This window comes from Mustela lutreola, chromosome 4 (genome assembly GCF_030435805.1).
Source record: "Mustela lutreola isolate mMusLut2 chromosome 4, mMusLut2.pri, whole genome shotgun sequence".
NCBI lineage: Eukaryota > Metazoa > Chordata > Mammalia > Carnivora > Mustelidae > Mustela > Mustela lutreola.
In genome coordinates this window covers 7,788,111-7,814,946 of record NC_081293.1, presented here as the reverse complement: position 1 = coordinate 7,814,946, position 26,836 = coordinate 7,788,111, and the positions used below count along the sequence as shown (strand labels likewise).

Genomic DNA, 26,836 nt, shown 5'->3' with positions numbered 1-26,836 from the left:
CAGAGACACAGAGACCCACAGACACACACAGCAGGTGCGAAGAGTCGAGTACTCTATGCGGCACTTACTTCCTCTAAAAGAAGCCAAGAGAACTCTCCAACCAAAGCACTCCAGCATTTTGAGGTTAGAACAAAGCTAGAACAAGAAGTGAGAATTCCTTTGGTTTAAATTCTCAGAGAAACAGCCTGCCCTGTCCGAGGAGCTGTCGGCCACCATACCTCCCCCCACCACGGAGGGCTCGTCTGCACCCACCAGGACACTGCACGGAGGGGCCGGAAGTGCTGCCCCAATGAGCGAGTAAAACAGAGAAGAAACAAGTGCTTCCGAGCTCAGAGTAAATGGCCACGATCAGAAAGTCAAAAGGCCAGAAGCCAGAACCAAAATATGCCCGTGTTACAACCAAGACCGTAATGTCAGTGGAGATCACTGCCAGGCTCACAGAGAGCTGGGGAGCCTCGGGGAAGCTGAGCACCCCCAGTCCCCCGGCCCAGCCCCGGCCAGGCTGCACGGAAGCTGCGGGCCAGGGATCCCGCTGGGACCCCACGGCAGCCACAGAACCCGCCACAGCACTGCTCCCTGCTCCTCCTACAGAACAAATCCACAAAAACTCCTATATGATCAAGTTCTTATTATTTCTAAAAGGACAAAGAGTAATCCTCAGAAGCAGATGGGGGAGGAGAACGTGAAAATGGGTGGGGGAGAAAAGACTTTGGGAGAATATTAGAGATAAGAGATGTGTCATAACCGGAAGGAAAGAGGGTGACAGTCATCAAAGATGACTCCACATGGCTCCTAAAGGCGGTGCGAGTCTATGAGAAGGCCCTGTGTCCAGCGGGCACCGTCCACCAGGCCTGGGGCCTGTTCTACCTCCCCCCTCTGACAAGCGCGCACACACACACACACACACACACACACAGAGACTTCATTCAGTGTGACCCAAGCTTAAATTCTTGGCGTTGGGGCCACCTCACAAAACAGCTGTGGGCAGGTACAACGCACCAGTCTCCCAGTGGAGGCCCCAGTGGCCCAGAGTTCAGGGTGAGGTCCAAATGAAGAGTGCAAGTTAGAATTCTGGGTCTGGGGCACCAACCCCAACATCCCTCCCCCAAAACGTATATCTGTCTGGGGGGCAGCCGTCACGACAGACAAGTCACGAGAAGTATTTTAAAAGGCTAACGATGTGGGGCGTGATAGGGGAAAGGTGCAGGCAACCTCCCTGAGCCCGGTGCTCTGAAGGCATTTTGTGATCTCATCTCCCCGGGGACAGGGAGAGAAGAGCGTCCTCACCCCCATTTCACACGTACACAAACAAGACCGGAGGAAGCTTCCGCAGAGTTAAACAGCTAAGTATGCGGGTTATAATATATAACGGTTATAATATATAACGCCGTTCGAGCCCAGGCACGGCTGGGACGCCACCTGCTTGACTTGAAGAGGCAAGAGAGGGAGGCAAATCCAAGTTTCATGGTGGTGTTTGGGGTCACGATGGAGAAAGGCAGTGGGGCCGGGCCGGGCATCCCCAGCTGGCCAAGCAGGGCTCAGAGGCCCAGGCCAGTGGGCCTTCTGTGATCATCAGCTCAAAGCAGAGTGAAGAATTCTCCAAGACCTCGAGAGCGCTGGCAGGGACAAGTGCACAGCCCTACTGTTGCCATAAATCGAAGAGCTCTGACGTAGGACGTTCTGTCCCTCACCTTTCTGGAGCTGACATGCCCTTCAATGGGTGAAGGTGGAGGCAGCCCTGCTGTGCTGGGGGGCGGGTCTGCGATGGCTCCTGGCGGGTCTCAGACACGCCCAGCTTCCCAGACTCAGGGTCTTGGGAAAAGGAGTTCACGTCAGCCCTGTCCAGCCACCCCCGGAAAGCACCTCCCTCGCCGCAGGCCTCCCTCCCCCAGCGTTCTCACCGTGGCCAACACCAGAATCAGAACCTCCTGGGGAGCTTTTAAAAAACTGCAGTTTAGGGTCTCCTGGGTGGCTCCCTCATTAAGCGTCTGCCTTCAGCTCAGGTGATGATCTCAGGGTCCCGGGATCAAGTCCCGCGTCGGGTGTCCCTGCTCCTCGGAAAGCCTGCTTCTCTCTCTCCCACTCCCCCTGCTTGTGTTCTCTCTCCAGCTGTCGCTCTCTGTCAAATAAATAAATAAAATCTTAAAAACTAAAACAAAACACTGCTATTCAGAGCCCTCCCCAGAGACCCTAAGGAACAGGACGGCAGAGGGGCCCTGGTCTCTGCGGCTCCCAGGTGATTGTGAGACCCTCAGAATCTGGCTGGTGTCTCCTTCCTTAAAGCTACAGAGGCTGGGAGCTCGCCTTGTGCTGGCCCTGTGGCTCAGGCACAGGAAATCCTCAGGGAGCAGTATCCTCGGGCTGAAGCCTCCTGCTCAGATGGTGCCCAGGGCACCTGCATCACAGCAGCTCTGACTTCTGATCTGGTGACTGCTCACTGAAAAGCCTCTAAGACTTGCTCCTGACACCCAACCCTCTCATCCTACCCACCCCACCCCTGGTTAACAAAGACACAAAACCTCCTGTTCTCTTCCTGGGGAGCAGCAACTACGAGTGTCCATCCCTGAAGCCCCAAAGCCATCAGTATTTCCCAAGTCAATGAGTGAACGTGTTTCATGATCCAACAGATCCAACAGATCCTTAGCCGGCACGCTGTGGAAAACCAATATTTTGTTCTTTCTATGTTGCTCATCAGGCCAAAAAAAGGAGGAATTATTTTTTCAAAATGCAATCACCTGCTGATTATCCCTGTGAATTTTTCCATATCCAAGGACCACCTGCATTCTTCCTTTGTATTTTTATTTAAATCAAGAATTTTAATGGAAATAAGTGACTGCAAAAAAAAAGTCTTTTTCTAGAAGACAACAGAGGGAAGTGTCTTCATAATCTTGCAGTAGGCGAAAGAAATTTAAACATGTAACAAAAAGCACTAAAGGAAAATACTGATGATTTGTCTGTCTTAAATTAAGAACATCTGTTATTCAAAAGACATGGTTATCGGAGGTGAAGGGTGAACCAGGAAGCGCAAGAAGATATTGCTGTGTGTACGTCTGACAAAGGACTCACAGGCACAGGGTTTCTTTTTAAAGATTTTATTTATTTATTTGACAGAGAGAGAGACAGTGAGAGTGGGAACACAAGCAGGGGGAGGACAGAGGGAGAAGCAGGCTTCCCGCTGAGCAGGGAGCCCCATGCCGGGCTCGACCCCAGGACCCTGGGATCATGACCTGAACCAAAGGCAGACACTTAACTACTGAGCCACCCAGGTGCTCCCATCCACAGAATTTTTAAGAAAAGCAAACATACAAGGGCACCTGAGTGGCTCAGGCAGTTGGGTGTCTGTCTTTGGCTCAGGTCATGATCCCAGGGTTCTGGGATGGAATCCCAAGTCTGGCTCCCTCCTCGGCGGGGAGCCTGCTTTCCCCTTTCCCTCTGCCTGCTGCTCTCCCTGCTTGTGCTCACTCTCTCTCTCACTCTGATAAATAAATAAATAAACAAACAAACAAATAAATAAATAAATAAAATCTTTAAAAAAAAAAAAAGGCAAACATACAAAAAACCCTCCTATAAATCAATAAGAAAAACAATGAGCCAAAAGATCTACGCAGGCATTCCCAAAAGAAGATATGCTGATGGCGAATGAGCATTGGTCATCTGTCTTCAGGAAAATGCCAGTCAAGACCACAATGAAATGTCGGGACCCACACACCAATATCAGTGCAATTAAAAAGACCAATCAAATGTTGGCAAGGACGCAAAGCAACAATACGGGTAGAGAGGTGTTAGCGGGGACAACCCATGTGGAAAACTCTCCAGGGGAATCTACTCAAGATATAAATGCACAGGCCCTGTGACCCAGCAACTCCACCACTGTGCTGACACCCAGCAGAATCTCACTCACATACACCAGAAGACTTACATGCAGGAATGATCCCAGAAGCACTATTTATGAGAGCCAAAAACTGAAGACAACCCCAACATCCACTAACAGGAGAATGAATAAGTAAATGGGGGAATACCTATGCCACAGAATACTATAAATCCTTGAAAATACATGGATCATAACCGTATATGATAACATGAAGGAATCTCATAAACATACTATTAAGTGAAAGCAATCAGACACAGTGTACGATTCCATGAATATTCAGTTCAAAAACAGGCAAAAGGAATCTCTGATGGTGATTATCCTTGAGAGAGAACAGGGCTAGTGACTAACTGGGGGAAGGAATGAGGGAAGCCTCATTGGTCTGGTCACCTACTTCTTATCTAAATGATAGTTAATATAGTGCATTAACATTAACCATGAGTGGAGCATATGACAATCCAATGTGTTATACTCTTAAGATTTCCAGACTTTTCTGTGTGTGTTACACTTCAAAAACAATAATAATAGTAATAATAAAAAGACTTTGCTTTTTCTGACTGCTACAGCATACTAATACCAACTAAGTCTATTTGTCCAATTTTTAAAGAGGAGAAGAGAATTATGCTGAGTTAAAAAAGCCAATCTCAAAAGTTACATACCATAAGGTTTACTTCGTCTAACATTTTTGAAAACGCAAAATTGTAGAGATGGAGATCGGCCCAGGGGTTGTGAGGAGTTAAGGACTATGGGACAGGGTATGGGGCTAGGAAGGCATGTCACAAGGAAGCCACACAGTGAAGGCAAGGCCTGTCTCTCTCTGTGATGGTGTTCCCACGAAATGACAGATGTGGTACAATGATGCAGGACTACACGCACATATGCATACACACACACAGAGAATGTGTGGAATCGAAATACGTTTTATGAATTTTGTGATTGTACCGCAGTTATGCAAAAGGTCAGCACCAGAGGAGGCAGAGTAAAGGGTACATAGGATCCGTCTGTTTGCAACTTCCCAAGGATCTCTAGTCATTTCAAAGATTCCTTAAAAAAAAAAAAAAAAAAAAAAAAAACTTTTTCACAACATGTCCAGGTTATTTAACATATCTTATAAAATCACCAGTTGTACAGAAGTATCACAAACTAAAGGGAATTCTAGTTTAAACTTTTGCAACATCTCCCAAACATATCCTAAAAACCTACAAAGATTCTCAAAAGGAAAGAGTCTCAACAATTCTTCCAATGCTTCTAGTGCCAGATGTGCAAGATTATTCCCCACAGCTGAGTCAGATGGAGACAGCTAGAGACAAAATGGAGATGTCCAGAGGAGGGACAGGAAACCCTTCATCCCTCTTGAGTGCCTCCATTTTGAAGTCCAGGGTCTGCAACAACGAGAAAACTGAAAATTGGACACCATCTCTAGTTTAGATCTGGCTTTCTGCAGTGGCCAGGTGCTTGCCTCTCCTCCCCGACCCCCATAAGCTTTCCACAACTGCTTGGATCAGAAACTCTCAGAAAACAACTGGACAGGAAGGAGGGACAACTGTCACACAGAAGGACAGTGTGGGGCAAAGACAAGAACACTGACGAGAGCACAGGAAGGTAATTACTGTTCTCCTACGTATCCCATCAGAAAAAAGGATCTAAGAACTGCAGCCAGGAAAGAAATCAGCACCTCAGGGAAGCAAAAATATGTAGAAGATAAAGATCTGCTTGAAACTGAAAACTGTACTGGGCGTTTGCATACCGACCCAGTCGAAACCTGTAGATATGAGAGAGAGCTGCAACTGCCCCCCACAGTGGAGGAAATCTGGCTGCATTTTGCCTCACTGAAAGATGAGTGAAGCACAAACACGGATGTGCCCTCTGTGAAGGACAAAATTCCACAAAAAAGAACATGAGCTATAGCTCCCAAAAGACTTCAAGCAATCATGTACCTTTGAAAGTGATTTCATGCAGTAATGGGGAAAATATTTTTCCTAGAAATTGTTCATTCTAAGTATAGAAAAGGTATTTAAAATAAGGCCAGGAGTACCTGGGTGACTCAGTTAGGCGTCCAACTCTTGATTTGGGCTTAGGTCATGGTCCCAGGGTTGTAGGATTGAAACCCACATCAGGCTCCACACTCAGCAGGGAGTCTTCTTGAGATTCTCTCCCTCTCCCTCTCCCTCTACCCCTCCTCTCTCTCCTTCCCTCTCTCTAAAATAAATAAATAAATCTTTAAAAGAAAACAAGGCCAAATATTAAGAAAACTACAAACCCAAAGGCAGAATTAAAACCTATGCGAAGAGCCATTATTTTTAACCTGGGATCTCTGCCATTGAAGTAAAGAAAAATAAGTGGAAAAGTTTAACAAATGGAAAGAAAAAAACAAAATTGCCATCATTTAGTCTACATTATGATTTGGTACTCAAATCCAAGTAAATATGCAAATAATTGTTTTTAGTAAGAGTTTAGTAATGTGGCTGTTTATAAATCAGCATAGAAAAAAATCAACCGCCTTCCCGTATACTGGCAATAAAGAGTTAGAAAACTGAAATTAAAAGCGTCACAACATAGCAAATATCTAAGAACAAATCTAGTAAAGATGGGCAAGATCCATTTATTGGGAGTTATGTAAAAAGATTTAGCAAGTGGGGAAATATACCATGTTCATGGATTAGAACATGTTGTAAATGTTGTAAATACATTAATTCTTCCCAAACTGATTTATGGAATCTATGAGACTGTCATCAAAATTCCAAAAGTTTTTGGAAAGGTATTGGAAGATCCTGACTGGGTGGTGTAAATATACGTGTGTGCTCACACACATGTGCACAAGTATGTCCATAAAATGAGTCAAGAATACCACAACTTTTGAAGAAAAACTAGGTCCTGCTTTACTGGGTATCATGATATGTTAAAATGCTGTAGTAGTTAGAAGAGTAAGGTATTTCTAGCCATACCCATGTATGGGTAGAAAAATGAATTTGTGATAAAGAACAGCAAGACTGAAAACAAAATCATACACATATGGACTCTTAATCCCAAACAGACAGAGGTAGCTTTGCAAAAAAGCATGGAAACAAGGAAAAAATAAAATTGAATTCTGACTTCATATCATAAATAAACAAAGCCCATCCAGGTGTTTGAAGACCTAACTGTGGAAAATAAAAACAGAAAGAATGCTTTAGAAGGCAGTATAAAATATCTTCATGACTTTGGAATAAGAAGGTATTTCTTACACAAGTCACAAATAGTAGCAACCTAAAAGAAAAAAAATCAATATATTTGGCTACATGATAATTAAGAACTTCTGTTCATTAAGATCCCACAAGAATGAAAAGCAAAAAACAGTATTTGCTACCAATATTATGAAATCAAAATTCAAGCTCAAAATGGGTAAATCAATAAAGAAAAAAGTAGAACAGAAATGTCACCAGAAAAGATACTCAAATGACAAATCTATGAGAAGATGCTGAACCTCATTAATAATTAGAAAATGCAAATGAAATCACAGTGAGTCACCATCATACACCTGCCAGATTGGCAAATCCTAAAGTCTGCTCATAGAACAGTTATTTGGAATGTGAAGCCTAGAGCCCACACAATGCTGACAGGAAGTGAGAATGGTTGTGCCCCCTGTCCCACGGAGGGAAACAATTGAGCTTCTGTTCAACAGTGAAGCTAAACCCAGCCATTGCACATCTAAATGTATATATACTTAGAGAAACTTAAGCCCATGGGGGTTAGGCTGTATGCACAGAAGTTTTCATGGAAGCACTTTTCATAAAATACAGGAACTGGAAATAAGTCAAGCATCCATCAGCACTGAAATGGATAAAAAATTGTTGTGTAGCCTTACGACGGAATCCCATCCACTGAGGAAAATGAAGGCACTCAACAATTATAGAACGTTAATAGAAAATTATAAGGTATGTATGATTGAATACGCACAGCATAATTCTATTTCTATAAATTTCAAAATCAGGCCAAACTAACTTAAAGATAAAACATAAGTGGTAAAATTATGAAGAAAAGCTGTTAAAATTAGGGTAGAGGTCATCTCTATAGTGGAAGGGATATAGATGTGATCGAGAAGATTGATAAGTCTCTCCTTCTTGACTTTGGTGATGGTGGCACAGGGACTGGCTTTATACATATTTGCTAGAAGAACATATATATCATTACGTAATTTTTCTATGTCTGCTTTATTTCAAAATAGAAGTAGGAAATAGCCTACACGAAGCAGTAAGAGTGGATATATTACACAGAAAATCACATCAGTGATGTGGTAACAAATCTGTCAAGATTTTGGAATGCATACTGAAAGGATAAAAAAAAAAAGGGACAAATAGTACCACCAATTTTTTTGTTAGCGGAGGTCCTATAAAAGAGACAAAATTCCTTATGCAACTTAAAATACTCTTACCATATGATCTAGTAATTGTGCTCCCTGGTATTTGCCCAAATGAGTTAAAAACGTGGCCACACAAAAACCTGCCCATGAATATTTATAACAGCTTTATTCATAATTGCCAAAAGTTGGAAGCAACCAAGATGTCCTTGCATGGATGAGTGGATAAACAAACGTATGCACTATATCCAGACAATGGAATATTATTCAGTGATAAAAAGAAATGAGCCATCAGCCATGAAAAGGCATGGAGGAACTTGACGTGCATATGACTGAGTGAAAGAAATGAGAAAGCTGGATGCTTCATGATTCCAACCACACGAGATTATGGAAAAGGCAAAACTCGGAAGATGGTAAAAAGATCAGTGGTTTGCCAGAGGATCCGGGAAGGGAAACAGAAATAAGTAGGCAAAGGACCTACTTATTTAAGGATTTCTAGGGCAGTGAAACCCTTCTGATGGTAGTACAACAGGATCTATGTGTCGTTATACATTCATCAAAATCCGTAGAACGTACAACACAGTGAACTCGCACGTAAACCACGGACTTCGGTTACAAAGAACAGGTCAAGATTCCCAAGAAGTTGATAATAAGGAAACCAAGAGGAGGAGCAGAGATATATAGGAACTTTCTGTATTCTCTCTTTATTTTTTTTCTAAATCCAAAATTAAAAACTTCTCTAAAATAAATAAGTAAATTAGTTGACATATTAACAAAATCTAAGTACATAAATGGCAAAAAGAAAATATATCAACAGAGTGACAATGTGTTCCAAAAACCTTATCAAAATTAACTATAAGAAAAGAAAATCTGCTAGACCAATTATCATGAAAGAAAGGAGATACATCAAGGAACTTCTTGAATGGAAAATGCCTAGTTTCAATGAATTCACAGTCCCGTTCTTTCAGACTTTCAAGGAATAGATCAGTCTGTGTTCCTGCGCTGTTCCAGGCTTTTAAAAAATGTGTCAAGCTTAGTTGCCCAAATGAATGACCGATACGAAGTTTCTACAACGGAACCCACTGGTCAAGTCACTGTTTATTCAAGTTACCTTATTAAATACTTACCCCAATCTTATGTCCAATGATTACCCCCATTTTGTATTTGAGAAAATTGAGGCACAAAGAGATTAAATAACACGCTCAAGACCACACAGCTAGTCAACAATGCAATGGGCTTTGAGCTCCATTTAGTACAGTTCCAGAGTTCTTAACCACCCTACCCTGCGACGTATAAAGAGAGAGTCCCTTGTCCTTCACCTATAAGGAGTGCTTATAACACAACACATACACACAAGGAGAATATGGGCAAGAGGCTGTAGAAGTTGGCATAAACCTTTCAAGAGAGCAGTGATGACTCTATGTGGTTCCTCTTCCAGGAAGCATGACCGAAGCAAGGGGCGAGCGAGCAAAGACACAGGCAGAATGAGGAGTGTGGAAATGTTCACAGCCTGGGAAGAATGGTCAGTTACGACCCCACCATAAAATGGAAAACCACTTCACATCATGCCCTAAAAGGATATTTGATGACCTAAGAACATAACAGTAGCACATGAACTGAGACTAGAAGGTTACAAAGCAAGACTAGTTCAGTTTTGTAGAAAGTGTGCGTGTCATCTACACACATACCTGGAATTTTGTTACTGATGCATGCATGTGTGCACACACACACACACATGGAGAGACGAGATTGGAGAGACAGACTCCAGACGGTGACTGTGATTACCCCTGGAAGATAAGACTATGGGTTTGTTTTATTCCCTTCTTTGTTTTTATATATCTTCCACATTTTCTACAAAGTGCATCCACGACTTTCATAGTCAAAACGTCTTGTAAGCCAGGAAAGAAATCTATTTTAGAATAGCTTCCACTTTGAGTTAAGTTTCTAATTTTTTTTTTTTTTTCAGTTTTAGGGTATGACATGGCAAATTCGGTTTTCTGCTAACTCCATCCTGAGTCAGCAACCCAGACGTAGCGAAGAGGATCTCATCACAGAAGGGCTGAGAAGAGGGAAAGACAGGCAGACTGTCACCGGAGCAAAGTCCCACCAGCAACAAGAAGCACGTTTGCTGGCCTCAGCAACATGGACTCAGAAGAGGTGCAGCTAGAATTTCTACTCTGTAAATGGACTCCTGTGACCTCGGTCGCCCAGAAACCCCCACCCCGGAGTCACCTGGGTGATGGAAGTGAGTGGAGCCCACAGGTGCTCCTGAGCACATCAGAGCTCTGGCCTCTGACCCCTTATCTGGGAGGTATTTCTAACGCAGCAAGTCCACTGTGGCCTGGGTTCCGAACCAAAGCTTCTACAGACACCACACTGCCCACACGGCATTAACAGAGCTCACTTTACACTCGCAGGCAGCAGCCAGGCCAGGACCCCTCATCGAACCCAGTGAAGGCCCTGCCACAAAACCATTGGAAGAACAAAAGAAATCTCTCTCCAAAGGCAGGCCAGAAAATCCTCACGAGACACGTTTCACATTAGAGACTGAATAACTTTCTAGGCATGTTTGAGAAACAGTGGAAAGTGGGGGAAGCTAGCCAGGCGTGGAGGAGTCCCTGGAGTCCCAAATGCCCACATCTATCAGAATTCCCAAGAGAGGCGGGTCCAAGAGGGATGTGACCCTGTCTCAGTTCTGGCCCCTTGCTTCCCCTCACACTTCCAGAAGGGTGTGAAATACCCCCAGAGGAGATGTGACCTTGTATCATAGCATCTTCCAGGTCAGCCAGGACTCCCTCCCCTGCCCTCAACAGCTGTGCCAGATGTCTGGGGGAGACCAGAGCTGAGCCCCCAAAAGGCACCAGGCCAGGCAACACCGGGGAAAGGCTCACAACATGGGCATGGATGAAAAACCAAACTGTCTCTGCTACAGTGAAAAACTCTCAAGTGTCACACACACACACACACACACTAAGGGGGTCAATCCCCAAGCATGCTACCTGGCTGACGCCTCGAATCTCACCCAGCCCAGGCATGAGGAAGCTCCCCTTCACCAACGTCGTGCATCACTTTGGGAAAACCATTCTACTTCTGTGATGGCGGGAAATCACGTTCCTCTCCTACAGATCCAAGAGCTTTTCCTGTGGAGGCCAGCCCTGCCCTTCTGGGTTGTGAAGAAGTCACTGGAATATACGTTCAACACCTGCTCTGGAGCCCAAAACACTAGTGCAACACAGGGCAGGTGTTCAACAAACGAGCCTGCCAGTGTTGTCAAGTGCTGCTCCAAGTCCGGATATCTCCTGAGAAGAGGCAGGGGAGACTAAGCTCTCGGCTACTCAGCCTCACAGAGAAGAGCTGCCTGCAGGGATCATGAGGACGTGAGACAGGAAGGGACTGGGACCCTGAGGAGGAGGTATAGGGAAATGAAAGAGAGGTGATCAGGGCAGTCTTCCTGGAGGCAGTGTTTGCAGAAAAGTGAAGTTCTGAGACACGGTGGGCAAGCCTCAGCCCCTGGGATGGCCAGGTCCAGGCCATCACCTGTGTCTGTATGGCCCAAGAGGTAAGAATAGTTTGTTCGTTTTTTTTAAGATTTTTATTATTTATTTATTTGACAGAGATCACAAGTAGGCAGAGAGGCAGAAAGAGAGAGAGGAAGGGAAGCAGGCTCCCTGCTGAGCAGAGAGCCTGATGTGGGGCTCAATCCCTCTGGGATCATGACCAGAGCCAAAGGCAGAGGCTTTTACCCACTGAGCCACCCAGATGCCCGTTTTGTATTTTTTTAATGATCACATTTTAAATGGTTATTTAAGTAATGACATAATATCCTCAATTTTGCTTCTTGGCCAATAAACCATGTATTTATGATCTGATCCTTTAAAAATATCTGCCAAGTCCTCTAACTGAGGCACACAAAAAAAAAAAAAAAAAAAAAAAAACCACACAGATGGCAAATAAAAGCCATCGCTAATTCTCACTGAGGGCTTGCTGTGGGCTGTGTGCTGTACCCTTCAGACAATCCTGAGTCTTCAAAATAGCCCTCTAAAGGCATCTCTCCCCACTCTTGTGGAGGAGGAAAGGGAGTCCCAGAGAACAGAGGAACTTGTCTGGGGTCGCACAAAAGCCGTCCTCTCTGCCATCCGCTTAGACACGCCTCCAGGTCCCTTTGGAGCAAACGTGTGAACCATGGGCTTCAGCATGGGACATGGTACAAGAAACTAGCCCATCTGGCTCGGGGGTAAGGAGGCAGAGGCCAAAAATGAGAAGCGAGTAGAAACAAGCAAGTTCTCCCAGGTCCTCAGCTCACTCACAACGGGCCCCTGGGAACGGCCCCGCACTCCTGCAGACATGACCCGGAGCCAAGGGACCCTGACCTTTTAGCGAGGGCATGGAAGAGTCACATGGCAAAGGGCTGGACCCAAGGAGAGGGGAAGAGCTAGAGCAATAAGTCAGCTGCACCAGTGACTTTGGGACAACATCCAAGGTGCATTTCAGAACCTGCCCAACCAGACGGTGCTCTTCAGCCCGTTATGTGTTCTCGCCCTCAAAGCGGAAGTTCGTAAGGGGAGAGTCTGCATCTGATGCAAACTCACAATGTTATCCACTTACATAACCAGTGTGTGAGTGGGAGGGGGGGTGTTAATATCTGTGCGACCCACCACCTTGAAAATGAAGCGGGTCACATCTCCATCTGCTACTTTGGGCACAATATAGGGGATGTCCGTTCCACTGGCCACCCAACCCCTTCATGCTGCCACCTCTCCAGCAAACCCCCAAGGGAGACCAGAGCAGAGACACAGAGGAGGCTGAGCACAGGGTCCTGAGAGCAACCGGCTATGGATCTGAGGTCCTGTTCCACCCAGCACCACGCCCCAGGCGCCCCTGCCTCACCTGAGCCAGCGTTCCTAACTGCTGTGCTGCCTGTCTCCCCAGCCACAGTCCTCTTTGTCCCTTCTGTATTGCATTTCACAGCCCCCCATGGCATCTCTGCCCTCCTGTGTCATCCCGATTTTTCAAGCTTGTTTTAACAAAAGAGCCATGTAAACAAATTCCATAGACCAGAGTCACTCATCAAGCGCTCAGTGAATCAGAGCCACAGTGGCTACCCCGGAGACCAGGGACCCCAGCCCCTTCAGAAAGAGCTCTGAGGCCAAGGCCCGGGGAGCAATTGCGCGTGAGGTAGCATGTGTGTGTTCGCGTGTGTGTGTCAATAAATGGGCCTTGAAAACTCTTTTTGAAAATGCTTCCCCAAATATTAATAACTTCCAAGTCTGGTAATAACTAAAATAATTCAAACCAACCCTTGTGCTGAAACTAAAAAAAAAAAAACTAGATAGAATATTTTTCCAATGTTTAAAGCATGTAAATATTAACAAGACAATAAGGGACTCTGAGGCCCAAGTAGGATTGGAGTGAGAGCTAGAGAACAGAGGCCGGCACTGGGAGCTGCCCTGCCCTGGGGCATCTGGGGTCCTGGAGGAACAGCTGATCTTCCGGTCAGCCTGCTGGGACAAGGGCATGGAAGTTGTGCCCAAGGCCCAAGGGAGGTGGGAGTTTTATTACCGCCCATCTGTTGAGACCCCAAAGGTCACCAGGGTTCACCAGGTGAATAAGCAGAAACACAGCGCCACATCACATGTGTCTTCAACATCGCCACCCACCCCGCCCAAAACGCTGGGCCCTCCCGATACCCACGGGTGCCCTACAGTCCTGAGACTTTAAGACAGAATATAATGCTCGGTTGTTAAGTGACAGCAGAATGTGACTGTTGCTGAATTTCCATGTTTATTTTAGGACGCACTCTTAATCATACCTTTGATGGCTCTGATGGTGAGCTTTTGGTTAGAAACATAGACCCCCAACCACTGCCTAAGGGAACAGAGCACTCCCTTTAGGACAGTCGAGGCTGTGACATAGTGCACGGGCTCACACGGCAGCTGACCATGGACCCTCCTCCAGAAATGCAAATTTGTGAAATGCTGTGTTTATTTAAGCTGCTGTCCTCCTGAGCCGAAAGCCTAGAACTAGAAAATCTTGGGTTCAAATCCCCGTTTTGCCACTTAGAGGCTGCATAACCACAGGCAAAGGGCACACACTACCAAGTCTCGTCCTCCTTATCCGTAACAGATGCACAGTGTTGATGATGACACCAGGAATGCCCACCACACACAGAGAGGCATGGGTCGATACCAAAGGTGAGCCCCCTTGCCTGGCCTGAAGCTACAAGAGAGCAGAAGCATTTTACAAACACTGTCAGCGTTTGCAGACTTGTGATCCTGGATACCAGAGCGTCACAGACAATAATCATAATGCTAGTAGTCAGTCTAGTAAGAGCTATTGCAAATGGGCCAGAGTTGGCCCAGGAGTCTAGGAGTAATGACTTCGACCATCCTAAAGTAAATAATTAAAAGACTAAGACCCCAAGACCAGCATCATGGGGCTTGTAAATGGAAAACTTACTCTGACTCCAGAGGCCCTGTCTGGTTGGAAGATAAGAAATGTACATGCAATATACATGGGCAGCTCTGAGGCCCCACAAGAAAGGAAATGAGATTGTTTGGGGTTGGAGTAGGGGAAGTGGAAGGGTCCAGGAAGGCAACCCAGGGCTCCAGGAGATTCAGAAATGACTTCATTTAAGCCAATGGGGAAAAGATGTGGATGATTGTGGCTGCAGAGGACAGGGCGGCTAGGAACGTCTGCATCCCCCAAATGGTAATGGCAAAAGGAGAGGCCAGAGAGGCTGCCAGCCACCCCAGGCAGCCCCAGGGAAGATCTGCGGCTGCCAGCTGTTCCAGGGGCCACCGCCCTCCCTGGGTGGGTGATGGAACCAGCAGGAGCTTCTCTACAGAGCGTCACTCACTCTCTCTGACATCGTCACGGGCCACGGGAACGCTGTGATCATCATTGGCAGCCTTCTCAGAGCTCTTGGTTCTCACGCCTTTTCTGCTGCTATTTTTACCTAAAAAGAAGGAGAGAGAGAAATGCCTTTACTTCCACATACGTCACTTGGGGAGAGCTCAACCATCTTCTGCAAAGCAGCATCTGCCCCCTCTGCATCCCCTGTCCCCAGGGGATGGCACTCTGGACTCTGAGGTGCTTGCTGGAGATTACAGGAGAGGAAGCGTGTTATTGTGAACACCCGGGGAAATGAACTCTCCTTCAGATGGGGAGACAAACCTAAAAGACTCTTAACCATAGGACACAAACTGAGGGTCAAGGAAACAGAGGAGTGTGGGGGGTAGGGTAGCTGGGTGATGGGTACTAAGGAGAGCACGAGACGTAATGAGCGTTGGGTGTTATATGCGACTGATTACTGAATTACTGAACTCTGCCTCTGAAACCCATAATACATGATGTGTTAATTAACTGAAATTAAATAAATTAAATTGAAAGAAAGAAAGAAATACTCTTAATAAAGACAATGAACACCTGTCAGTCAACACTATTCTAAGAATGCGAAAATACCGTGGTAGTACTTTCACCCACTCTGGGGCCCAGAGAGCGACAGCACACCTAACTGATAAAACAGAGCGGGAACTCTGGACTCCTGACCCCAGAGTTAGCATTTCCCACCACGCTGGGCTCCTCCTTCCAATTCTCTCCAAGGGCCCTGGCTGGGTACCTGGGGGGTGGGAGTCGGGGGTGGCGCTCCTAACCAACTGCAGAGATCCTTACCAGTGCCTAGGAAGGCTACCCGCTCATGCCTCTGGCCCCTTCAGCTTCTTCTCACACTGAGCTCCCTCTCTCTACTCCTGAAACACCAGCCTCTTTGCCGCCTTCAGCTCATGTGCTGTTCCCTCCTCCTGGAGCACCCTTCCATTCATCTCTGTCTCATTAACTCCCACTAATCTTGCAAATATCAGCTCTGGCATCTCCTCTTTTGGCTCTCCTGAACTCCCCACCTAAATCAATGCCTCCTTTGGTGGGCTCTGATAACACCCATCTTAGGTCAAGTTGCCTCTAAGCAGAGCTTGATGCAGGGGTTCAGATGCACATGATATACTGGGGGAGGGCTCTAAAGGGAAAGCAGAGGGAGAAGCAGGATAGGGCAGAGGAAGGAGCTAAGTGAGGCTGTCCTCCCGCTTAGCCAGAGACTGGCTCAGTCTGATCCCATAGGGAGCTCTGCAGCGGGAACTACACACATCATTGTCCCCACCTTGGGAAAAGAAGCCACCTTTTTTTGCTGGTTAGCCGCTGGCTACAGATGGACCAACTAGGGTGTGAGAACCAGACTTCCAGGAGCAATGTTCCAGAGAAGGCATCAGCTATGAGCCATCGCAGTCAAGAACCCTACAGCTGGGAGATGGGTGTACTTGCAGGAAGAGGGCCTAGGTGGGGCACGGGCAGCCCCTACAGTCAGTCCACACAACTGTGCTGTGCAGCACCACGAGCAGGTAACATATGCTGGTCTATTAGCGAGGGCAGGGACTATGTCTAGTTTTGCTTCCTGCTCTGTCTCTGGAGTTTGGTGCAGAATAAGCCATGATGAATGAGTGAATGGACATACTAATGAGTTACTGAATGACAAACAGACAAAAATTAGAGAAGGGACAGGGGAAGGATACTTAGTTTGGACTTTAAAAAGCAAGCTGAAATACAAAAAACATTTAGTGGACTGAGTGCCAATTAATGAATCATTTCAGACTGTTCTACGGTCTTCCTCCCCCCCAAAAAAGATACTTATCAAGAAAACCTTTAATCTTCAAACAATCCAAAGGCCACATTGGGTTCAGCCAAGAGTACTACTCTCTCCATCATCTTCTGGGGCGATGCCTGCTGGGAGTATCATTCATTTTTCATGTACGTGTTCCCCTCAGGTCCAGAAAGTCAAAACATCAAAATGCTCAGAAAGGCCAGAGGAAGACCCAGAGGACCCAAAAGCATCTGACATCAGCCTGATGTCACCTCAGCACCTGTTCCGTTTCTGTGGGTCAGAATGTCATGGCCGGTGACCTCCAAAGATGGCCCCTTATGAAGGGGCCTGACTACGGGTCTGTAAAGATCTGGATTGCTCAGAAAAACTGGTGCCATCACTTTTAAGAATGTGGAGCCTGATTTGGCAGAAAGATAAGATAGATGTTAAAGGGGGAATGAAGTTTTACAAAATATGTGAGGAAAAAGCCAAAGTTCTGGAAAAGAATGTTCCATCCCAACCCTCTGCAGAAGTCAGCCATTGGCTACAAGCCTTCTGTCTCCCAGGGAAACCTCTCTGGAGCCTCTATCCCAACACGGGAGCGAGAGTCAAAGACCACAGACCATGGCCTGGTAACACCCTCAGCCTCACTGCACACACACCCCCCCTCACCGCCACCGTGGGCCAGATCCACGCCCTTGACACATGTCCCCATGCAGCTCTGGACATAAGGCAGATGTTAAAACTCTGAGAGTCTAACTCCCCAGGGGTCTGACATGTGGGGAACAGAAGCCCTGAGGTGATGGCAAAGGGGCAGAGACCACAGGTAGAGGCCCTGCCACCTCCTCTAGGAGGCGCACTTCCAGCTCATGGAGGGCCGTCAGATCCAGTCCACGCCCACCGCGGCTGGACTCTGCCACTGCACGGACCAGGACCTGTCCTCGAAAGACCCACGTCACCTCTCCTCTCGAGGAGCCACGTTCCCTCATCAACAAGACAAGTACCTGCTTCCGTGGGCGCTTTGGGGGGAAACAATATCCATCAAACACTCGGGGCTGTGTCGAGCGTGCAGCAACCACCAAACAGAAGCCACTGTCTGTCCTTCCGTCGGGGACTAGGCATCGAGCCCCCACGCATCACAGAGCGCCATCCCAGCGGCTACAGAAACACAGCTCTCACGTGGAGCCTGATTCCCAGCCTGCAAGGCGGCCTCCTCACCGGGATTACAATACTGGATCTCAGCCACTTGCCACTGATGGCAGGAAGCGTGCAATGAACGTGCCTTTACAGATGGGGACAGAGCGGAAGCAAACTTCAGGGCGAGGCCCTCCCCAGACCCATCCTCTCTCACCGCAAGAAAGGCCGCAGACGGTTGGCAGAGATGAGAGAAGACCGTCCAGTGGAAGAAGCCTGCCGAGAAGGACATCAACAACACCGTCTGGGCTGCGTGACAAAACTGAATTCCTTAAAAGTAGCCAGCAAAGTGCCGATGCGGGCCACATGTTCTATTCTGGTCCATGTTGGTAAACATCATGCTTCTGGGTTGATAGGAAACTATTTTTCCCCTCTCTATACAAGGAGCTTACAGTAGCAAACCACCCCCCTCCCCCCGCAGGAACTGAAAAAATTCTTTGCTGCATATTTGCATTTTCCCCAGGAAATTCCAGCCCCACAGCGTCTGCACTCTCTCTTGTGCAGGAGTCCGTCCAGGGCCCGAGGCTCCTCTCCTGCCTCTTGCTAAGGAACCTGCAAGAGAAGGACGGCCTTGCCTGAACACAGGGCAGGTTCTCAGGAGCTGCCCAGAAATGCGGTCTCTCGGGCCAGACAGCAGTCAGGGCTTTCTAAAGCCCCATGACACAGGCACATCCGCAGAGAACCCTTTCGAGAGACGGCCAGTGGGACGGCGCAGGTGGACGGGAAAGCCTCAGTGGCAGGGGTTAGAAATGTGTGCTCCATGTGGCTGTGCGCAGGCCAAGGGCCATGACACCAGGAGGGAACAGGTTGTGTCTCATCTGGTTCTGAGAAAGTCAAGGGACTGGCGGAAGCAGGAATCAAGGGAGTGGGTAGATCCTGAAAGGCAAGTTGAATGAGACGTTTGCCTCTCTTCATTGGTGACCTTGAAGGTCTGGGGTGGAGACGGGGGCACGAGTACTTTTTTACCAGGGCCAGACCAAAATCAACCAGTCAACCAATCAGTCTAAAGCTTTCCCCTCCCTGCTCAGCTGTGTCTTCCCCGGGAAACTCGCTGGTCATCCTCTGCTCCTCTGGGCCAGCCTTTTGTGCAACTTGAGTCTCCCTCAAGGGCCCAGGGAGGGCCCGCCACTCCCAACCTCTAATGCACCAGCAGACACCTTCCTGACTTGCAACCAAATGAGAAGCCCTTTGCTTTTCTAGAACCAGCACAGGAAGAGCAGCTAGTACGGACATGCAGGGGTCTGGGCAGGGCACCGTGGGCACCGGCCTGTCTCAGTCTGGCCTCCATCTGGAAAGAGCCCGAGATGCAGCCTTGGGTGCTGCTGTGTATCTGGGAAGGGATTTCGTGAAGTTCAAGTAAAGAAATGGAGGAAAAAAAACCCGGCGAAGGAAACTCCAGTAACGCAAGCCACGTGCAGAGCAGGACCCACAAGGACTTGGCCCAGCTAGGGTCTCTGGGGAAGACAGTGGAAGGTGCCCCCAAACCATGTCTCTGAGCACAGGAGACTGGAAGCTGACCCATCACATCTCTGGGAGCATGGCTTTTTCATCCCTCCCATGTCACGACGAGGAAGCCGAGGCCTGGAGAAGTCACCCATGCCCATGAGGGGCAGAACCAGATTCTAGTCTCCGCTCTCTCTGAATCCTGAACAAACTGCCAAATAACCACACGCGGTTTGCATGTTCAAGCATTCCATAAAAATCCGGGATGCTGCAGTCTTACATTAACACTCTGGAGTTGTTTTGTGCCCCTCCGACCGTTCTATGATGCCTGGACACATAGCCAACTGGATGCCAGCTGGTTATGGACACTAGCTAGCCCTTCCCCCCGGCCATCCAAAGATACCCTAATTTCATGGGTTCCGTGATCCCAGAGTGGCAGCTATGGTGGGGGACCTTGAAAGGCCACAGCGGGCCGAGCCACGGCTGGAGATGCCAAGCCCGAGTGCTCAGGCTTCCTGGCCCCACTGGGGATACCCAAAGGAGAGCCTCATCCCCACACTCCCGCCTCTGGGGCCCCAGCTGCCCTTGTCCTGGCACTGAGGGCCCCCTCTGCTATGAGATCTGGCAGCCATGGTCACCTGAGGCCCCTGGAGAACATGATGGCTGGTTTTAAGAACCAGAGCATCCAGCCCAGCTGTAGGGAGTGTCTTCAGGCCCACGCACAGATGCTGGCTTCTGGAACTACGGGCACAGACCAGGGACTGCCAGCATGAATAGTTGACTTTGGAAAGCATCTTGGAAAGAGAGGTGGTGTCTTAGAAAGCTGCTTGCCGATGCACATCAAGCAACCATTTTTTTTTTTTTTTTTTTTTTTTTTTTAGATTTTATTTATTTATTTGAAAGAGAAAGAGACAAGGTGAGCACGAGCCAGGAAAGAGGCAGAAGGAGAAGCAGACTCCCTGCTGAGCAGGGAGCCCGATGCTGGAGCTCCATCCCAGGACCCCAGGATTATGACCTGAGCCAAAAAGTAGATGCTTCACCTACTAAGCCCTGCAAGGACCCCTCAAACAATCTTTTTAAATTAAATGTCCTTTCCCCCAGGACTCTGTAGGGAGTTTATCTGGACAAACACTTTGGATATAACTCTTCAAGCGAGCGTATAATATCCCGATGTAAAGAGTTCTTGCTGTTTGTTCACGTGTGCTGATGGTGCCGGGACCGCTTGTAAAATACACAGCGAAGTCCTGACAAGCACATTCCCCAGATCTTCACGCTCCGGCTGGGCCGAGAGAAGACGCTTCCCTCCGAAGGCCACCCTCAGCAAGACACTCTGAAGAGTGACCGGCCAAAACTTGAAAGCGAGGCCCCTTCCCACAACTGGCCGTCAGCTCCCAACAGAAAGGGCTTTGTTTACAACCACATATGCTCCAATAACAAGTCTTGGGTTATTTCACCGAGCGGCTGGGGCACAACACAGTACAAAACGCAAACTCGCTGCTGGGCAAAGACATGCAAACAAACACAGCTCGCCGCCCACTCTGCAAATTCCACAGGCTCGGGACTGTGGACCAGGCCTGCGGGTGTGACGTGGGCGTGCCCATACCCAAAACAGTGGTGCATTCTTGCCTGTCCTGGAAGAAAGCAACAAACAAACAAACAAGCAGGAACCCAAAAGCAATAGGAGGAAGAAAAAAATCTTCAGATCACCTACTCAGAGTGTCGGTCACCGGACTGTTTGTTTCTTACTACCCCTTGGGGGGAAAAGACAAATGATTTACATTAATTATGGTTCACCTCTCTGTTCCATTTTACTTTCTACCAAGAACATGGCCACAAACCAAGCCCGTCAATTTGGAGATGACATATAAAGGTAAGTACACCCCACATCCACCCCCATGCCACAAATGTGCTCCCCATCCTGTTCCCCACACTGGGCTAATGGAAAGCGGAGACCTGGGACTCCGTCTCTGGCTCCCAAAGTATTCCAGCTGCAAAGACCTAGAAACTACTGAATTTGGCCAGCAATAGCCAAATAAAGGGGATTAGAAAAAAGCAGGTAGTCAGGTCTCGAACAAGGAAGAACACTCTAGCAATCAGTACTGCTCATCCAACGAACGTGGTAGGAAGAGCCCATCAGTGGAAGTGTGTGAGCTGAGACTGCGCAGTCCAGTGTTGGAACCCTGCAGTGAACAAGAACTTGCGTGCAATGACCACGTGGTTTCCTTCAAGTTCTGAAATCCTAGGATTAACTGATGTTCACAGTGAGGATCTCAGAAATTGTCCAAGAGTGAGTCCCACTGAACCTCAATACAAGAGGTCCTCAGAGGTGACTGGGTGGCTCAGTCGGTTAAGCATCTGTCTTTGGTTCAGGTCATGTTCCCAGGGTCCTGGGATCGAGCCCCACATTGGGCTCTCTGCCCAGCGAGGAGCCTGCTTCTCTCTCTCCCTCTGCCCCCCACCCGTGCTTATTCTCTCTCTAGTGCTCTTTCCCTCTCTCTCTAATTTAAATAAATAAATAAGAGGTCGTCAGGTCTGTATCCCAATGCTAAGAGTGGCTCCAGGAACCTATACATGTGATAAAACCACAGAGAACACATACACACACGTGCACATAAAAACTGCTGAAATGTTTAGTATGTAATCTAGTTCATAGTGTTGTACCAATGTCAACTTTCTGTTTTGAGACTGCATAGAGCATCAATCCTCAGCCCACTAGGGACACCTGCCAATATCTAGAGACATTTTCAATTGTCCCAACTAAGAGGAGGTTGCTACTGGAGGCCAGGGGGTTGAGACCAGGGAAGCTGCCAAACATCCTACAGTGCACAGGACAGCCCCTCCGTGCCACCCCCACAGCATACACAATTGGCACAAAATGCCCATACTACCAAGGTACAGAAATCCTGTCCTATGTTTCCAGAAAGCATCATCACTGGGGTACACAGGACCTCACTGTACTATGTCTGCAATTGCCTGTGACTTTATAATTATTTCAAAATCAAAGCATTAGCAACTTCTTTAAAGATCCCACTCTGTTGAGCATATCAGAGCTCTACTTCTCAAGGAATCTGTTGGACCTTCATGGAAAAATGCAATGGTCTCAACTAACCCAAGGACCCAGCTGCCCAAGCCACCTCCAGGAGAATGTCAACATGAGCCATCCTCTGCACATTTTTAATGTGTTGGCATTAAAGAAGAGCCACAGGTCAGGGCCAAATTCACACCAAGATCAAGTCCCCAGTGTCCTAGTTTCCTTAAGCAGACCTTCCTCTGGGATTAAGACAACACTCCTTCCAGAGCCTCCCTTATGCAAGACAAGAGCTATTCAAAAAAGATGTTACCGCCTATGGTGACAAAGCACGTGACTGATTTTAAAGTAGTTATAGACACATTTACCTTCTTATCCATCTTTAAATCCAAGCCCTCACTCCCAGGTTAGTCCTATAGAGTCTGATGCACGGCACACGCACACCCACCCCGCGAAGCCAGTTCCGGAAGCCCACGCTACACACCCCAGGCTGCTGTACAAGGTTCCTTCCTCCATCTATGCCTCCCCACGACCTGATGGCCCCTGGGAGACAGTCTGATGCCGCGATGGAGCTTCTCAGCATGGTGTCCCTGAACACAACCACCCCCGAGTCCCCTGATCGAGTCATTGTTAAACCAGTCTCCTCCACTTAAGAGTCTAGGGTAGAAGGTTGCATTGGCCAAACACCCCAAAACATGGGCGGGGGGAGGAGGAAGAGGACAGGAGTTTGAGTGGGAATAAATGTCCCACTTTGCTTGTCTTCGTTGGTGGGCTCTTAAAAACCCACACAAGTCATTAAAAAGAGCGGCGGGCCTGGGGCGGCAGCTCTCCCAGGAAGCCTCAAAGCTGAGTGTCTGGAATTTCCAAGGACCTTTTCCCATTTGGGGATGAGCGATGCAGCCCTCCGCACAACGGGGATCCCTTTTCCAAAGCCCCCCAACTTCTGTGCGGGCTACAGGGGCAGGGGATGACCTGTGCGCCAGACCCCCAGGACCTCACCCAGCACCTGGCATTCAACAGGTTCTTGGTAACCACCTGCCGAACGAATGAAGGGCTCAGAGGTGGACAAGCTGACACACTAGAAGCTTTTGTGGAAAAGCTTCTAAAGCAAGCGACCAAGTAAAAAGAGGTGGCAGGCGCAGGCCTTCGTCCTTTGCCGACGAAGACACCAAGTGCTGAGCCCCCAGACCTGGATAAGACATGTGATCTTCGGACTCAGCCTGGGCTCCTTCCACACTGCCCCTGCCTTCCCCCGAGCAAGCACCAGAACCCCGAATACGTGTCTTCCACCCAGCACGCACTAATCACACAGCAGACACTAAAAACCAAAAACACACAAAAATCTGATTCAAACTACCAAGCAAGGAAGGCCTTGAGTTAAAAATAGGCACAGAAGGGCTTTCCAATCTTCCAAGCCAGCAAGGGACACTAAGTTACTTCAACTGTCAGCGCCTACCGTCCCTCATCTGTAAAATAAAACACCCAGCCCTCCGCACCACTGAAAGAATCAGCCCAGACAATTGTACATAAAGCTCCTAACAGAGTCCCAACAGATGTTCCACAAATGTGACTGTCTCTTCCCTCCTGCTATTCAATCACTGTGGTTTTACACATCTTCATTCCCATAATTCCCCCAGAAGATACTGGAAATTCTGGACGGTTCTGTTCGGGGTTACACAACTCGTAGAAGTGCCTGCCCGTTGGCAGGGTCGCTCACACACTGGGGCATGGCAGGACACCTCCCCCCCACACACACACATGTGCAGAGGCTGCTGAGATGGGTCCACACATTCAAGAGATCTGTGTCCCCACCTCCTCCCCTCTCCTGCTGCCTCCTGCTGACTTTCTGAAGAGTTTAACCAAACAAAAGCAATTCCTCCCATGTCAGGAGCCACGCAATGGTGCCACCAGCATTGTATCTCCTTTCAAGGAAGGCCATTACAAGGCCAGAGAATTTGGCTACAATCCTGCTCACTCCCCAACCCTGAAATACTAGGACCAGGGCCTCCTGCGATTTGAGCAAAGAACATCTGAAACAAGAGAAAAAGTTCCCCCTTCACAAGGAGTGAAACGGAATGGAAGTCATTTGCCAAGACAGGGCTGGCAGAGACACGCGGTTGGGAGAAGGGTGTGCGGATGGATGGAAGGCGGGCGCCGCCGGCTGCCAGGCGCCCCTGGGCTTTCCCTCCATCTGGCACAGGAACGTCCCCAGCAGAGGCTCTGCCATCCTGCCCCAACTGGGCAGAGATTCCGGGGACCCACAGAACGCGGGAGGGAGGGAGCTGAGAGGGGGTGCTGGCTGGGTAAAGGCCCACTGCTGGGCTTTCCCCCAGAAGGCGGTTGTGCCAAAGCCAGCCGGCCCTTCCCTCGGCCACACTGTAAATTCACTCCCAAGAAAACGCCCTGTGGTAAGACCTGAAGGGGCGTCCGGCGGAAAGAGCCTCTGCCAGCCCACTTCAGACCTGGGCCACCAGCTCCGCGGGCAGCTTCCCTACCGCACAGCTCCTCCTCCACCTGCGAGGGATGCCTTCCGGGGTCGGTCCGGGAAGCTCCAAGCAGCCCGAGGGATGCGCGATTCAGCCCGGGGGGTGGAGGGAGGGACGCGAGGGGTGGGTGCGCGGGCTCTGGCATCGCCGACACACACGGGCCTGGAAGCCAGCTGTCCCCACCCGCAAGCGGGCAGCCGCTGGGGGAGGCGCGCAGTCACGGGCGCCCCCTCGGGCCGCCCCGCGCACAAAGTTACTTACCTGGTGGAGGCGTCTCCGGGGCCAACTTGTCCCTCTTGGGAGCTTTCTTGAGCTTGGTCGCCTTCTTGGGCGGCCTGGGCTCAGGCAGGCGCGGCTCCCGCTCCCCGTCCCGAGTCCCCGCGGGCAGCGGCGGCGAGAAGGGCTCGGGTTTCGGCTCCCGGCGCGCGTAGTAGGGCTCCCGGCTCCAGGTCTCCTGCACGTAATAGTCCGGGACCTGGAGGGCTGCGCCCTGGGCGCCCACCCCGGCCAGGACCACCGCCAGCAGCGCGAGGGCCAGTGCCAGCGCGGCGGCCCCCCGGCGGGCCATGCCCGCTTCGCCCCGCGCCCCGAGAAGGGTCACGGGCGCCGGGAGCGCCGGGTGGGCGGCGGGCGCGGGCTGCGGCGCGGGGCAGGGGCGCCGGGATGGCAGCGAGGCGCACGGGGCACGGGAGGCAGCGGGCCGGCAGCGCGTGTGACCGGCCGGCGGGGCTGGGCCGGGCTGGGCTGGGCCGGGCCGGGGGCGGGCGCAGGGGGCCGGCCCCGCCCTTCCGTCTGCCCTCCCTCCCCGCGCTGACCCCGCCGAAGCCGGCCCTGGAGGCAGGTGTCGGAGACCCCTTCATCCCATCAGAGGTCTCCAAGCCTCGTCCGGTTCTGCTGCCCCGACGCCGACCGGTGAGCTGCCCGGCTAGGCGCTTGCTTCCGCAGAATCTCAAAGGAATTTCTATCCAGGAGGAAACTCGCTCGAGCCGGTTCCTAGGTTGGAGAAGCGCGACCCACCAGGAGAAAGGAACTGCCCTTGTCCTAAAGCCAGTTAAGGGCAGATGCCTAGCTTCCAGCTCTCCCGACCGCAGCTCCGACCCCGGCTCCGCACCTGGTTCCCTACCAGACGCGGTTCTCCACTGACCATGCAAACCTTTCGCTCAACTTGACCGTGATCTCATTTCAGGAACTGTGAATAAGGAATTCCTGAGCCCCAGGATCCGCAGGGCTCCAAGGAGTAATGTTTCCGTGCGGGCGGGGCCCTGGTGACCCTGGAGGGCCCCAGCCCCTGAGAGGGGGAGTCTGTTGTACAAGAGAGAGAAGCCGCAGTTACCCTAGGGCTGCTGAACTCAGAGTCACCAAGGTCTTGGGTTACATCCAAAGCGCAAACTCCCGCGGGAGGGTTTTCTAGTTGAGCGGGCGGGAGCTCAGCCACTTTTGAGAAAGCACCTTCTCCCCTGGACCACTTTGTTTCGGTCCTTCAGGCTGGGATGGGGGAAACGAAGCCTGCATTGGTTTCCTCTTGGTGCTGTAACGAAGTCCGGCACACTTAGTGGTTTAAAACAACCGCTATGTATTACCTTCACAGCAATGCGGGTTAGAAGTGTGAGCCATGTCACTGGGCTAAAATCAGCAGGCTGCGTTTCCCAGGGGAGCCTCCGGGGCAGAACCTGCTTCCAGACTCCCACTGGGTGCTGGCCCAGTTCCCTTCCACCAGGTGGGAGCAGTCAGGTCCTGAGAACTTGCCGGCGGTCAGCACCCCACTCTCGACTCCGCCTGCCTGTCTGTATTCCTCCTGACGCTTTCCATGAGGAGTTCTAGCCGCTTCTCCCTGGTCCCTGTGTGTGGGCCT

At 49.5% G+C, this 26,836-nt stretch overlaps 1 protein-coding gene across 1 annotated transcript in view; it reads right to left on the bottom strand.

Annotated features, from left to right (window-relative positions):
• CPXM2 (carboxypeptidase X, M14 family member 2) overlaps window positions 1-25,659 on the bottom strand; it is a 127,272-nt gene extending 101,613 nt beyond the window's left edge. The window contains exons 1-2 of the mRNA XM_059172912.1: window positions 25,246-25,659; window positions 15,061-15,159 (exon numbers count right to left, since the gene is read on the bottom strand). Of these exons, the coding sequence (XP_059028895.1) occupies window positions 15,061-15,159; window positions 25,246-25,552 (406 nt within the window). The 5' untranslated portion in view covers window positions 25,553-25,659. The remainder of the gene's footprint in view (window positions 1-15,060; window positions 15,160-25,245) is intronic.
• Window positions 25,660-26,836: the final 1,177 nt, after the last annotated feature.